The following is a 15,490-nucleotide window of genomic DNA, read 5'->3' on the forward strand; positions in this document are numbered from 1 at the left end:
CAGTGTGAAAGAGATTAGGAGTGTTCCCAAGGGAGAACCATAGGGCAGTGGGGAAATGAGATCAGAAAGGCAAGAAAGCAAGGCAAGTGTGAGACATCAAGCACAGCCCTGTGGGGAACTCCGGCAAAGATAACTTTCGCTACATCCTGTGGGGCATTTGGGAAACAGTGTATGTCCGACCTAAAAGTTGTCCCAATTAGGACAAAGAGAAATGAAATATTTATACCCTGCCTCACCAGTCATTGGTTAAGGGCTGCTGCTGGAGAGATGTACATTTCCAAGCATGTTTGCTCTCTTTTCAAGCAGGCAAAGTGTGTCCCAGCAGTCCAAGAGCAGCTCTCCAACAGAGAGACACATTTGCTGGATGTTGGGAAAACCAGTGAGCAAGAAAATGGAAACCCAGTCTGAGAGGAAACAGGAAGAGCACTGACAGGACTAGAGCTCAGAGACTTAAGAGCAAGCTTTGTAGTAGGTGGCACTATAGAGTTAGGCAAAATTTGGTTTCAAATACCCATTGGGAGCTGGAAACATGCCTATACAAAACTTTGTACAGTAATGTTTACAGCAGCATTAATAGTAGCCAAAGATTAGATACAATTCAAACGTTCATCAGCTGATGAATGGATAAACATATTGTAGTATATCCATACAATGAAACATTATTCTGTAATAAAAAGAAATAAAATACTAATACATACTATATGTGGATGAATCTTTAAATGAAAGAAGCCAGAAATATACAGAAAAAGGCCACATACTGTATGATTCTGTTTATATGAAATGTTCAGAACAGGCAAATCCATTGAAACAGAAAGTGGATTGGTGGTTGCCAGGGTCTAGAGGGAGAGGGGAATGGGGTATGGCTGATAATAGATATGAGTTTCTTTTGGGGGCAATGACGTTTTGGAATTAGTGGTGATGGATACACAACTTTGTAAATATACTAAAAATCACTGAATTGTATAGTTTAAAGTCTTCATTACTCTTCCAGATATTTCTCCCTTTTTCCCCATTATGCCTTGTTATAGTCATCTGTAGACTTTCAGCATCCATTACCTCATTTCTTGAAGATTTTAGTTTTTGCTTCACTGTCATTCTCTCCAAAACTACTCCTGTTGTAATTTGTGTTCCCACTTAATTCTCTTTTAACTACTCCTCTATGACCGTGTCTTTTACTCTACTTCAGTAACCCACACCCATGGTTATAACCGATCTTGTCATTACTAAGATTATTCTTTATAATCTCAATTTCAAGAATCCTACACTAACCAACACCTCTGGTCTTTCCAGTTTATTCCTTCAGACTCTACTTTCAATAATTCTGAGACCTAAATTCCACTGATCTTATAACATTTTCACTGTCCTTCATCTACCCCATATCCTCACATCCCTCCTTACCCACCTGAGTCCATGGAAAGTCATTATAATCACTCCCTTGCCTCTTTTTCCTTCATTGTACTGTCTAAAAAAGCTTCAACCCTGCTTAAATCTATTTATCCACCTATTCCATTCCAGTATCTGTGCAGGTGAGGGAGGCTGGTAGAACACACAATGCCAACACGACTACCAACCAGAAGGCGGCCTTCAGTGCTACTACTGCATCACAGTCTATTCACTCTCCCGGATGACTGTTTTTACACCCCATCCTTTCTCCTCAAACTACAAACCTTCCCTCCATTCTAACTCTGTTTGGAGAGAAAAAACAACAACAATCAGAAGAGCATTTCCTAATGTTCCACCATCACATCTAGCAACCTTCTACCTCTGTTTCCATCTTTTCCACCCTCCCCTCTGTTACAGTTGAACAGTCCATGTGCCTAACACCAGCCTCTCCCACCTACTGGACCCCATCTCTTTTCAAGGACATGACTCCAAAAATTGTACCTTGTCTTTCCTCCAACATCATCCCACAACCCCCCAAACTGGGTCATTCCTATCACCAATACAACAAGCATGCTATAATATAGCCCATCCAAAACAAAACCCTGCTGACTCCATATCCTTTCCTCCTCTCCCCAAGCTATAGCTTTATTTCTCTGCTGTCCTTAAAAGAAAACCTGTAAGACTTGATTGTTTCTAATTTCTTCTTTCCCATTCTCAGTCTTCTTTGCTAGTTTTACCTTACTTCTCTGACCTCTAAGTGTTAAAATGTTCTTGGGCTCAATCTTCAATCTTCTTATTTTCCCTCTCACCCCCTAGGAGACCTTATCTAACATCATGGCTTTACCTATGCTGGTAACTCCCCCAAATCAGCCTATATCTCTCCGAATTCTAATTCATCTTTCCATCTCTTACTTGATTTGGTGTAAAAGATAGCTCAAACTTGCCCTAGCCGGTTTGGCTCAGTGGTTAGCACAGCAGCCTGAAGACTGAATGGGCCCAGATTCGATTCTGGACAAGGGCACGTGCCTCAGTTGCAGACTCAATCCTTGGCCCTGGTTGAAGCAGGTGCAGAAGGCAACCAATGGATGTGTGTGTCTTTCTCTCCCCCTTCCACTCTCTCTGAAAAGCAATGGGAAAAAATACCCTGGGGTGAGAATTAAAGAAAAAAAAAAGATAGCTCAAACTTGACGTGTCTAAAATCAAACCCTTAATTTTCTCTCCAAGTCAGCTCCTTGTATAGGCTTCCCATTTCTGTAAAGGGCAACTCCTTCCTTCCAGATGCTCAAGTAAAAAATCTTGGGATAATTCTTGACATCTCTCTTTCACTTATATTTTACAAGTACTTCATCAACAAATCTCTCTTTCTACATATATAGATATATCTAGAAAGAGAGAGATTGACTCTTTCACACCATCTCTACCACTACTATCCTCACCCAATCCACCTCATCTTTGTCTAGATGAATTCAATAATTTACCTAGTCCCTGCTTTCCCATCCTCAGCCCCCAGGCTATCCTTAATACAAGTAGAAGGACCCTTTAAAATGGAAGTTAGTTCACTCTACTCTTCTCCTAAATAGTTCCCAATGGCTTTCCTTTTCACTCAAAATGAAAGCTAAAGCCTTTATAACTGGTCCCTACACAATCTGGACTCCTGTCTCCTTTCAGACCTCATCTGCAACTGTTCTCTCAATCTCTCACCTGTTGTTCCTTACACATGCTAAAGCACACTACCAATTTCAGATTTTTGCACCTTGCTGCTTCCTCTGCTTTGAGTATTCATTCCCAGATATCCACATGCCTTCTTCCTTACTTCCTTGGGGTCTTGTTTACAGTTAGGAAAACTGTATAGAATAGGGAAAGAGATACAGGGATCTAACAGCTTCTTGATCAGCTTTCATTCAATTCCCCTTATTTTAACAACACTCTTTCACCTCCAATATTTAGAAGTTTGAGAAATCTGAAACATAGATTGGGTTGGTTCTCAGTTTTCCTGACTGCTGTTTCAGAATTAGGTTATTTTAGGTCTGCTAGTTGCCACTCATCCATCTGCTTTCAAACTTCCAAAAATGTATAGCTGTTTTCTCCTCTCTTATCTGTCCCATCCTTGTGGGTGCACAACTTAAAGCAAACAACCAAACATTAAAAACCTTTACTATACTTTTAGTCAGAGTTAGAGAGAGGGGACAAAATATGGATATGTATGTCATTCTGCCATCTTAAAGTGGACATTTTGATCCATTTGATTAAAAAAACATTCATTATAAGGCACCTTCAGAAGGGCAAAACATTTTATAAAAATAAACAAGAAAGCACTATAAACTTTAAAAAGACTTTTAAAAAAATCAGATTTTAAAGGGGTTTAGCCCTAGCTGCTGTGGCTCAGTTGGTTGGGCACTGTCCTGTGCACCGAAAGGTTGCTGGCTCAATTCCAGGTCTGGGCACATGCCGGGGTTGTGGCTTGATCCCTGGTAGAGGGCGTGCAAGAGGCAGCTGATCACATCGATGTCGCTCACATTGATGTTTCTCTCTTTCTTTCCCTCTCCTTTCCCCTCTCTCTAAAAAGCAATTTAAAAATCTTAAAAAAAGAAAAATGTAAATTCATGGATCCCCTTAGTTTAAAAATAAAAGGAAAAATAATAAAAATCACAAATATAAAAACTAACAGTTTTGAGGTTTGTTCTAGTCTTATTTTTGATATACATATACTATATTCTTTTTTTATGCATTTAGTATTTCATAAAAACAGAATACTATCAATGAATCACTTTGTACTATTTGTGATAATCCCAATTTATTTGGTGATACAGGAGATCTCCCCATATTTTTGAAAAGCAGAACTCTGATCATCATTTAAAAAAAAAAAATAATAACCAAATTCAATTTATTACAAACAACATTCTGGGAAACCCCTTTAAAATCTGAAGTGTCCAGGGAGCTATAATATAATTACAGAAAAATAAATTAAACATTGGTCTCTCCCACTCACCTAGGGTTAAGATCTGGTTTACTTTAAGAAAAAGAGGCAATTTCAAACCATATCTTTCTATACTATCAGATAAAGCAAATGGATAGTATATGTCAATCGAAACAATAACAACAGTTATCATAAACATGCTTTTATCATTGCTGTTAAAGCAATCTTCTACAAACTTGGCAATTAGAAACAAAACTTACCTGTCTAAGAATATATCTGGGAGTGGTGGATAGGTCTGCATGTCAGGCACTCGCTCATGGACTATAACCATAATGAAAGATGTAAACCCGAATACTATAAAAACATATATACAACTCAGTATGGTCTTCCAGTACTCTGGGTCCAATCTTCGAACAGAATGTTTGTTTTTACCATTCATATACTGGTACTGGTCAGAATTCAAATCAATGATGGGTCCATCACAGTCATGTGAAGGCTCCCCATTACAGAGCCACTCTGTGCTCTGAAGAGCACTGATGAAAGGGGTCATGGAACTCATGGGACTGTCACTGTTGTATCCCATCTCTTCTAAAACATCAATATGTATTTTCTGCAATTTTCGGACAGAAAGCATTAACCTTTTAATGTCCCCTAAGACTTTGATTTCCAGAGGAGGAGACCGAAGATCATATTCAGTCAGCGTTAGCAATGTGATTCCATCAAGTCGGTGCTTATTGCATAATATGTCCACGTATTCAAAGAAGCCTTCATCCTTAAGCCAAACAGCTACATGTTTTGTTGTCCAGCGGCGAATGCAGAGTTGATTAGGACCGGCCATTTCCTCCTCCACTGTCTGTAAAGGGAAAACAGAAAAACAAAACAAAAACTTCAGTGTGTCTTAGCAACTTCTTTGAAGACCAAATACACATAAACATACCAGAAACAGTAATTTACCTACCCTGCCCTATTGGCTTCTTGAAGAAAGTAAAGAAACAAATATTATTCAATAATGAGTGGTTTTTAATAGATTAACATTCTAATAATTTTATGCATATAACCCCAATAGCAGAAAGAAGGTTAATGACCAAACATTTTTACAAAACATTATTTTACAAATGGCTATTTCACACCGTAGCAGTCATAACTTAATTATGTAAAGCCTACTGTTGAGAGCAATGGAGAAAATCCCATTTTAATACTTTTCATAAAATGAGATATAAAGATTTGTTATATGTAAAAATAAATTAAATTTCAGAAATCTTCATGTTCATGGAATAAGTATCTCCCCCTCCTCAAAATAAACAAACAAACAAAAACACCATAAAAAACAAAACAAAACAAAAAAACACCATAAAGGCGGAGAGATAACTAATTTCAGGAAACCCCTTAGATTAAGCAATATTTTATGTACTATATAAATAATTTCTATAACAGACATAAAGCTTTTAAACTAGATCTAAGTATTTATAAATATCTTATTAGTTCAGTTCTTTCTATAATTTAAATATTCCATTATAGAACTGAATAAGGAATTTCCTTCTTAAACTATCATTGAGATTTTAGTGATAAAAATTTAAAAACAAAAATGTAATTTCAACATACCCATAAATTTGAGGAACCAAACTTTATACTGCAAATTATAAAAAGCTAATAATGTATTATTCCAAAAAGTACAAATGATTTTTATTACTTTGATCCCACACAGCACTGTTTATATTCTTTTTCTATTTTAAAACTTTCAGTAACTTGGGCCAATATCAGGTTTATAAACTTTATCAGATACAGGGGAGACAACGGCCTACATGGAAAAAACCTAATTCCCTAAAATACTTTCTCAACTACTAAAGCATTTGGGTTTTCTGACATTTTCCAGATCTCTCAAAACTGTATTTCCTTCTGAGATGATTTTTATAAAACATATTATGCAAATTTTAAAGTATTAAAAAAAGAATAAAGGATAATACAACAAACATCTATGTGCCCACCACCCAGATCCAATACAAACGTTATGTTTCTTAATCTGGGTATTAGTTTACAGGTATGTTCATTTTGTGAAAGTTCATCAAGCTATATGCTTATGACCTATACTTTTCTCAACATATGTTAAATTGTATTTTATTTTAAAAGTTTGCTTTCAAAAGTAAAACAAAACATCAATAGAAGTATATGTCCTTCCCTGATAGCATCCCCTTCCTCTCCTCCCAGATGTAATAATTCCTGACTTTGGTGTTTACCATTCCCGTATAACATGTATTTTTGGCTATGAAAAAGATTCTATGCTTCCTTACGCTGTGGAAAGTAAAGAGCTGCTACTGTTCAGCATTGTCTCTCTGGCTACACAAACTTTTTTCCATAAAGACATAATCACTTGAAATAGGCAGATACTTAACTACATGAGTGCCACTTACACCATCAAAAATATTCAGCAAACAAGAAATACTCTCATTAAATATTTACTTCTTAATTACTAAAAAGCAATCCTAGTTTTTGGAAGCCTTAAATCATATTTTGTTTCCAAACAGAGCTTTTAATATTATCAATACACAATAGCTTTTCAATCTTAGAAAATTAACAGCACATCCATCTATAAGTTATCTGCACATTTTAAAAAGCTAATTCTTATATACTAGAGAGCTACAAAAAACTCTTACTCAAGTCTTTTAGCTATAGCATATAATCACCATCCTAAAGGCCAAATAATTATGATTTATTCACTTTAACACATGGAATTTACGCACATTGATGCATATCACTGATTATATAAATATACATAATATTCCATTAACATATGATTTCACTATGTTTTAGTTCATATACATAGCCAGATGGTTTCATCCTACCCACCACCGTACAGACATATCTTTTTCCCAAGGTAAGCTCTGAATAAATTACTTCAGTTTTTTAATATCCAACAAGCACATGCTACAAATTCTGTAGCAGTTACGATGTAGCAAATTAGAGAAGCTCATCTCACACAAAACAAGGCCCGACTTCTGTCATTTTTTCTATTTTGCTAACTTTCTCCTTTCTCCAACAGCTTACCACCAATGGGTTCCAAGTCACTCCCATCCTTGTAGCATTATTCTTCAGTACAATTTTGTATCATAAACTGCTCAAAATGTTCATCTTTTTCTTTCTTATATCCACAGTTCTTTACACCCTCAATCAGGCTAACAAACAGGCTTTGATGGTGGTGTTTTAGCTGCTAGAAAATAGGAGTTATCATACAAGGAAGCCTCCTGGAAGTCTGTGAGCCTGCTGTGGCAATGCCCTAAAAACATGATGCATTCCACTGTTGTGCTTCATCAGGTTAGGGCATGTCCTTTAATTGTATGCTACTACATATATAGTTAGGGGCCCATATTTAGCTAACACTGTGAAAACCTACACTGAAGAGGTACATTAAAAGATGATAGAGGGCTTCAGGGTCAATTTAATATTTATGTTGTGCCATAAGAACTACAGGGAATAGGAGACTGAATTGAGGATATGATAGCTATAGGTTTCATACAAATCCACAAAATAAAGAAATAAGGTTAGTAAATGTTTAAGAACACTTTCAGCTTTAACCAATAATTAATATGAATCAGTTATCTTCTGACCAAGAAATAAGAGGGACCAGATTTAATGTCCCACCTGAAACAATCAAAAAGCAAACAAAATATATGGGGGGGGGGCAGTTTCAAGACATTGGGCATCAGACAACAAAAGAGATCCCCAAGAGACAGGAAACTAGGTGAGCCCTCCTGACCCAGCTTACTGCTTTGAGCGTTTTTAGGCAAAGTGGCACCAGACAGAAACTGGCTGAGGCCTGGCAGACATGCTAAGTTGGAGAGAGAGAGCTGAGAGTCTGAAGAGATCAAGATGGCTAGTGTTCATGGGATAGAATACTGGCGAGCAGAAAGATGCACAGAGAACTTGCTATGGGTTAAATGTTTGTGTCCCCTCCAAAAAATTCATGTTGAAATCCTAACCCCCAGTGTGATGGTATTAGGAGGTGATTAGGTCATGAGAGCAGAATCCTAATGAATGGAATTAGAGCCTTTATAAGAGATACCCTAGAAAGTTCTCTCACCCCTTCTGCCCTGTGAAGACAGAGGACGATTTTATAAGCCAGGAAGTGGGACTTCACCAGACACGAAATCTGCTGGCACTTTGATCTTGGACTCGGGCTCCAGAACTATGAGAAATAAACATGTGTTGTTTAAGCAACCCATGGTATTTTTGTTATAGTAGCTTGAATATATTAAGATGGAGCTCCAGAGATCTGCAGAGCATCTCCCTTGAATGTGAAGCTGAATGCTGACCAGTGTATATATGTGAGGAAATCAAACAAGACTGAAAAAACAACCATCCAAGAGATTAGAGGGAACAGTGGCCAGTACTTACACAAGGCCAATAAAAGTGCCTACCACAAACAGCCATACTGAAAAAAAAAAAAAAAAATCTCATGATTCATGGGGCATTGGGTAGATTAGACAGGAAGATCTTGTCATAGTACTGCGGCAAAATTAACCCCAAAGCAGTAATTCTCAATGGGAGGGAGGAGCAATTTGCTAAAAACAGATGGCAATTTCTGGAGACATTTTTGGTTGTCACACTGGGGGTCACCTAAAGAGTAGAGGCAAAAGATGCTGTTAAACCTTCTACAATGCACAGGACAACTCCTCACAACAAAGAATTATCTGACCTAAAATGTTATAGTGCTGACATTAAGAAACCCTGCCCTGGACTCATCACACCTCTGGCCCAGCTGAACAAATCTTAAATGCAAGATCCCAAAGGATCAAATTGTTTTTAAGTAATTAAATTACATCCCACAACAAAACTCAAAAATATTAGTAGGAATAGAAAAGTACTCAGTACCCAACAGGAAAAATTCATAATGTCTGGCATCCAATCAAATATGATCAGGCATGTAATGAAGTAGAAAAATTTATCTACAATGAGCAGAAAATCAATCAATTGAAATTGACCCAGATAACAGAATTAGCAGACAAATAAATGAACAGTTATGAAAAGTGTATTACATATATCGAAAAAGTTAAAAGTGGACACATAAAAAAGATCCAACTTAAAATTCTGCAGATTAAATTACAATATATGTAATGAAAAACATGCTCAATAAGATTAATGCCTGATTAGACATTGCAGAAGGTAAAAATAATAAACCTGAAGACATAATACAAAGAGTTCAAAAATGAAATACAAGAAGAGATCATTTTTTAAAAAAACAATTTGCTTTTTAGAGAGAGAAGGAGAGAGAGAGAAACACTGATGTAAGAGCGCATAATGTAAGAGCACATCGGCTGTCTCCAGCACACCCCCTACAGGGGATTGAGCCCACGACCGGGGCATGTGCCCTTGACCAGGAATTGAACTGGCAACCTCCTGGTGCACAGGACAATGCACAACCAACTAAGTTGCACCGGCTAGGGCAAAAATAGACTTTTAAAAAATGAAGAGAATATTATTCTGCCTTTAAAAGGAATCTTGAAGACAGTGTGAAATAAGTCAGATGCAAAAGAAAAAAAATTGTATGATTCCACTTACATGGGGTACCTAGAGTAGTCAAATATATAGATACAGGAAGTAGAATAGAGGTATCCAGGGACTGGGGATAGGAAACAATGGGGAGTTATTACTTGGCGGGTTCAGAGTTTCCATTTGGGATGATGAAAAAGTTCTAGAACAGGATGGTGGTGATAGTTGCACAACAATGTGAATGTACTTAATGCCACTGAACTTAAAAATGGTTACAATTATAAGTTTGTTTTGTATATTTTACCATAATAAAAAATGAAAACATCAGTGAGAGGTGGGACAACTTCAAACAGCCTAAAAGAGGTATAATTATAGTCCCCAAAGGGTAAGAGGTAGAGGACAGAAAAATATCTGAAGTAACAATGACCAAACATTTTCCAAATTTAGTGAAAACCATAAATACACATATCCAGAAAGCTTAATAAACTCCAAACATAAACACAAAGAAAACTAACCAAGGCAATCATAATTAAATTTATCAAAACCAGTGACAATGAGAAAATCTTAAAGGCAAAAAAGAGAAAATGTGATTAAAAACTCTCAGTAATGTAGGAATACAGAGAAACTTCATCAACTTCATAAAAGTATCTTTGAAAGACTTATAGCTAACATCATACTTAATGATGAAAGACTGAATGCTTTCCCCCTAATATTAGAAACAAGTACGACTTTCCACTCTCACCATTTCTATTAAATGTTGGATGTTCTAGCCAGTAGAATAAGGCAAGAAGAAATATAAGGCATACAGAGTAAAAAGAAAGAAGTAAAACTGTATTTGCTGACAGTATGATCATTTATGTAGAATATTCAATGAAATCTATAGAAAAAAGCTACTTGTAGTAAGCTAGTTTAGTAAGATTGCCCAATATAAGATCAACATACAAAAATCAACTGTATTTTTATATACTAGCAATAAACAATCAAAAATTGAAAGTCATACAATACCATTTACAATAGCATAAAAAATATGAAATACTCAAGGATAAATCTGACCAAACATGAGAAAGACTTGCACACTAAAAACTATTACACACTGCTAAGAGAAATTAAAGATCTATAATGAGAGATGAGTGGGTCAGAAGACTCAATATTGTTAAGATGTCAATTCTTCCCAAATTTGACCTATAGATTCAATGCAAACCCAATCAAAATCCCAAAAGGCTTTTTTGTAGATATTGATAAACTTACCATTTAATGATGGTTACATCCTGAGAAATGCATCATTAAGCAATTTCGTTGTTGTGTAAATGTCAGAGTGTACTTGCACGAACCTAGATGGTAGAGCCTACTACACATCTGTGCCTATTGCTCCAAGGTTATAAACCTGTACTGAATAAAACTGTAATACAATGGTATGTATTTGTGTATCTAAACATAGAAAAGATAAAAAATGGGACACCTGTATAGGGCACTTAATATGACTGGAGCCCAAAGGACTGGAAGTTGCTCTGGGTGAGTTAGTGAGTGAATGTGAAGACCTAGGACATTGCCTTTCAATACTGTAGACTTTATAAACACCGTACACTTAGACCACACTAAATTTATAGAAAAACACGAGATTAACCCTGGCCAGGTGGCACAGTTAGTTGGAGTGTCATCCTGTACACCAAAAGGTTGCAGGTTCAATTTGCAGCCAGGGCACATAGCTAGGTTTCGGGTTCGATCCCTGGTCCAGAAGCATAAGGGAGGTAACTGGTCCATGCTTCTCTCTCACATCAGTGTTCCTCTCTCTCTCTCTCTCTCTCTCTCCCTTTCTTTCTCTCTCTCTAAAATCAATGAGAAACATATCCTCGGGGGAGGATTAAAAAACAACAACAAACCACGAGATTAAATCCAGCACAAAAGAAATGATACAATCAAGAGATGTAAACATGAGATGCATGAGGCTGCTGCTGGTGTAGCATGGCATACTGTTTTGCAGCAAGCTTTTTTTTGTTTTGTTTTGTTTTGTTTTCTAATCCTCACCCAAGGATATTTTTTCCATTGCTTTTCAGAGAGCAAAAGGGAGAGAAAGAGAGAGAGAAACATGGATGTGAGAGACACATCGATTGGTTGCCTCACACACTCCCCGACCCGGGCGGGGGATGGAGCCTGCAACCAAAGCACATGCCGTTGGCCGCAATCGAACCCAGACCCCTTCAGTCCGCAGGCTGACGCTCTAACCACTGAGCCACACTAGCTAGGGTGCAAACTTTTTTTAAAGTAGAAAGAATATACTCTAGTGATTAAAAGTGTAGTAAATACATAAACCCAGTAATATAGCTGTTTATTATCAAGTATTATGTACTATACATAATTACATGTGCTATACTTTTTTGGGGGGGCATTAATCCTTACCCGAGGATATTTTTTCCATTGATTTTTAAAGAGAGTTGAAGGGAGGGGAGAGATGGGAGGAGAGAGAGAGAGAAACACCAATGTGAGAAAGACAAATCGACTGGTTGCCTAACACACTCGCCAGACCAGAGCTGGGGATCAAACCTGCAACCCAGGTACATGCCCTTGACTGGGAATCGAATCTGCAATTCTTCGATGCGCAGGCCTATGCTCTAACCACTGAGTAAAACTGGCCAGGGCCTATGTGCTATATCTTTGTATTACTGGCAGCAAAGTGGGTTTGTTTACACCAGCATCACAACAAACATAAGTAATGTATTGCACTAGTTTTTACAGTGACATTTTGACAGCTACAATGTCAATAGGCGATAGGAATTTTTCAGCTCCATTATAATCTTATGGGACCACAGTTGTATATGTGATCTATTGTTGATCAAAACTGTCATTTTACAGTGCATGACTGTTGAATCCGCTTTGTGCTTGGAATCTCTCTCCAGGAAAAGCCCAGTCCTTTTTAAGGGCTTGCTTGATTAGGTCAGGTTTAATGAGAACAATCTACCTATCTTAGTCAACCGTGGCAGATAACATAACCTAATCACAGAAGTGACAGCACATCATATTTATCGGCTCCTCCCATTATACAAAGGTCATTGGGGGCATTTTAGAATTCTATCACACTACCCTAGATAAAGTAGTACTGGCATAAAGATAAACAAATCAATAGAACAGAATATAGAATCCAGAAATGGACCTACACATATATGGATATCTCATTTTCTACAAATGTGCAAAGGCAATTCAGTAGAGAAAGGATATTCTTTTCATCAAATGGTACTGGAACAAATGGATATCCGTATGTTAAAAGCATCAATCTATACCTCTCACCACATATAAAAATTAACTCAAAATAGACCACAGACCTAATATAAAACCTAAAAATAAAAAAACTTCTAGAGGAAAACATAGGAGAAAATCTTTCTGACCTTAGGTTAGGTAAAGGTTTCTTACATGACACCAAAAGCAAAATGTATCAAAGAACAAACTGATAAATTGGACTTTGTCTGCATAAGGGACTAAAGGACTTCTATGGTTTTTAGCCTGCAAATTTCTGCATTGTTTAAATCTTGCAATGTATTTCTATAATAAAAGAAAAAAATACATAGAAGCAATACATATTCACTGAAGAACATTTAAATATTTTAAAATCACTCCCAGAGAACTACTGCTTGTAAGTTGTTATATATAAATTCTTACAGAATGTTCTCTAATTAGAAATCATACCATAAACAATTCTGTATCATTTAACTTAACATTACTCCATGAGTCCTGTCTAATGGTATTAAATTATCCTCTGAAAAGGCCATTCCATTGTATGGGTATACAATAATAAAATTTGTCCATCTCCTCATTGTTCGCAATTGTTCACAAGTTTATTACTATTACAAATAGTATGCAATACCTTAGGTTAGATTTCTAGGCATGAAAACTCTATCAAAGAATCTGAGGTGTTATTTAGACAACTAACTCCCAGGTACATCATTAAAACTTGATCCACATTTAAAAGCAATGTGTGCAAAACTTGGTACTTGTCCAAAATGTTAATTGGTATGCATAAAGGAAGCATTTCAATTTGAGATAGTTTTTAAGTTTATTCTGAAATATAAGCAATTAAGAAATTAATTATAAAAGGTCAGTACTGCATTATCAAAGCTCTGAGAGAACAGTGCACTCAGGCAGAATCATTAATCAAACTTAGTTCTAAGGCGTAGATAACGGATAAAGAAAAGCAGCTGACTGTTCTGCACAAAGTGGAACAAAAGATATCTTATCTTTTGGGTGGACCATGGTTAGAAATTTTTAAAAATTATTTTTAAAAATGCAATTTTTAGCACATCAACTCTTCTACTAGTGAATTTATTTTTCTTTCCAAATTTAGTTAATACTAATTAGAGATTTCAGCAGCCTAAGAGTAGTAAAAGAACTCAGTATATTTCCTAAGATGTTCTTATCTCCACACTTAATAAAATGAAAAAAGCCTATCATAAACATAAGAACTTTAAACCTGGTATTCCATAACATTAATATAAGTACTCTTCAATCAATGAGCCTTTATTGCATCCCATTAGAGTGACATGAATCTCTTCACAATAATAAAAATGACTCAAGTTGTGCTCTACCATATTAAAACTGTAAGTATTGTATGTTAGTTTAATAAACTAAGAACAATCAGCCCAGAATTGCAAAAGGAGACAATGACTATCAACAAACCCTTTTCCTCACCCTGCCTTGTTGAAATTTGTTTGCCCCACTCTACCTCTGTGACTGACCAGTGGCCAGGACAATCTGTCCACTACTGGAAATGATGATTTGACTTAAAGGAGCATTACCTGTGACTGCTATGAATCACCACTGACTCAGAGTCTGTGACAAATATGGTGAATTGGCACACAGCATTCTTTCCTATCTCCCTCTAGTTGTTTTCTGCTACTGCAAAAGTTGAAAGCTAAAAGTTATTCCCCAGGATCCCTTGCAAGTAGGATTGTAAATGTGAATTAGGTTCAGCCAGCTAGATCTGCTGACACGAGATGTAGAAAGTAGAAAGTGAAATTGTGGTCATTTTACTAAAGTTTTGGTTATCCTCAAGAAAAGAATGTGAAAATGCTGGGGGTGTGGGGGTGCGTGTGCACATGCATGTAATTCTCCATTTTAAGTCACTAAGTTTTTAAGTGTTGGGAATCAGTTAAAGTTGTGGAGAAGCAGTACTGGCTCTTCCTAATACCTATATTACAGATATGATGGTATGTTCTTTGTGTGTGTGTTAAACTATACATAACAAAACTTACTAACTTAACTTTTTTTTATCCTCACCTGAGGATATTTTTTTCTATTGCTTTTCAGAGAGTGGAAGGGAGGGGGGAGAGAGAGGGAGAGGGAGGGAGAGAGAGAAACATCGATGTGAGAGAGACACATCGATGGGTTGCCTCCCACACATGTCCCAATGGGGGCCAGGGATTAAGCCTGCAACCGAGGTACGTGCGCTTGACCGGAATCAAACCTGAGACCCTTCAGTCTGAGGGCCAATGCTCTAACCACTGAGCAAAACCAGCTAGGGCTATTTTAACTATTTTTAAGTGTACAGTTCAGTGGCGTTAAGTACATTCACACTGTTTGCAACCATCACTATCCACCCACTTATCCTGATAAGTTCTACCAGGAACTTATCATCAGCTCAAATGGAACTCTATATTCATTAAACAATTCCCCATTGTCTCCTCTCCAGCTTCTGGCAACCACTACTCTACTTTCTGT

At 36.8% G+C, this 15,490-nt stretch overlaps 2 protein-coding genes across 3 annotated transcripts in view; both read right to left on the minus strand.

The window, feature by feature from the left end:
• Nucleotides 1-15,490, minus strand: part of ADK (adenosine kinase) — an 888,023-nt gene that overhangs the window by 165,839 nt on the left and 706,694 nt on the right. The window lies entirely within an intron of this gene.
• SAMD8 (sterile alpha motif domain containing 8) overlaps nt 1-15,490 on the minus strand; it is a 48,219-nt gene that overhangs the window by 16,467 nt on the left and 16,262 nt on the right. Inside the window, exons 1-2 of one of the 2 annotated variants that reach the window (XM_081158451.1) lie at nt 7,343-7,529; nt 4,561-5,153 (exon numbers count right to left, since the gene is read on the minus strand). In XM_081158451.1, coding sequence (XP_081014577.1) covers nt 4,561-5,153; nt 7,343-7,369 — 620 coding nt within the window. In that variant the 5' untranslated portion in view covers nt 7,370-7,529. Of the gene's footprint in view, nt 1-4,560; nt 5,154-7,342; nt 7,530-15,490 lie in introns of those variants that run through there. The other variant, XM_081158450.1, reaches the window with a different exon arrangement.

The sequence above is a fragment of the Miniopterus schreibersii genome (assembly GCF_964146895.1).
Source record: "Miniopterus schreibersii genome assembly, chromosome: 14".
In the NCBI taxonomy this organism is placed as follows: domain Eukaryota; kingdom Metazoa; phylum Chordata; class Mammalia; order Chiroptera; family Miniopteridae; genus Miniopterus; species Miniopterus schreibersii.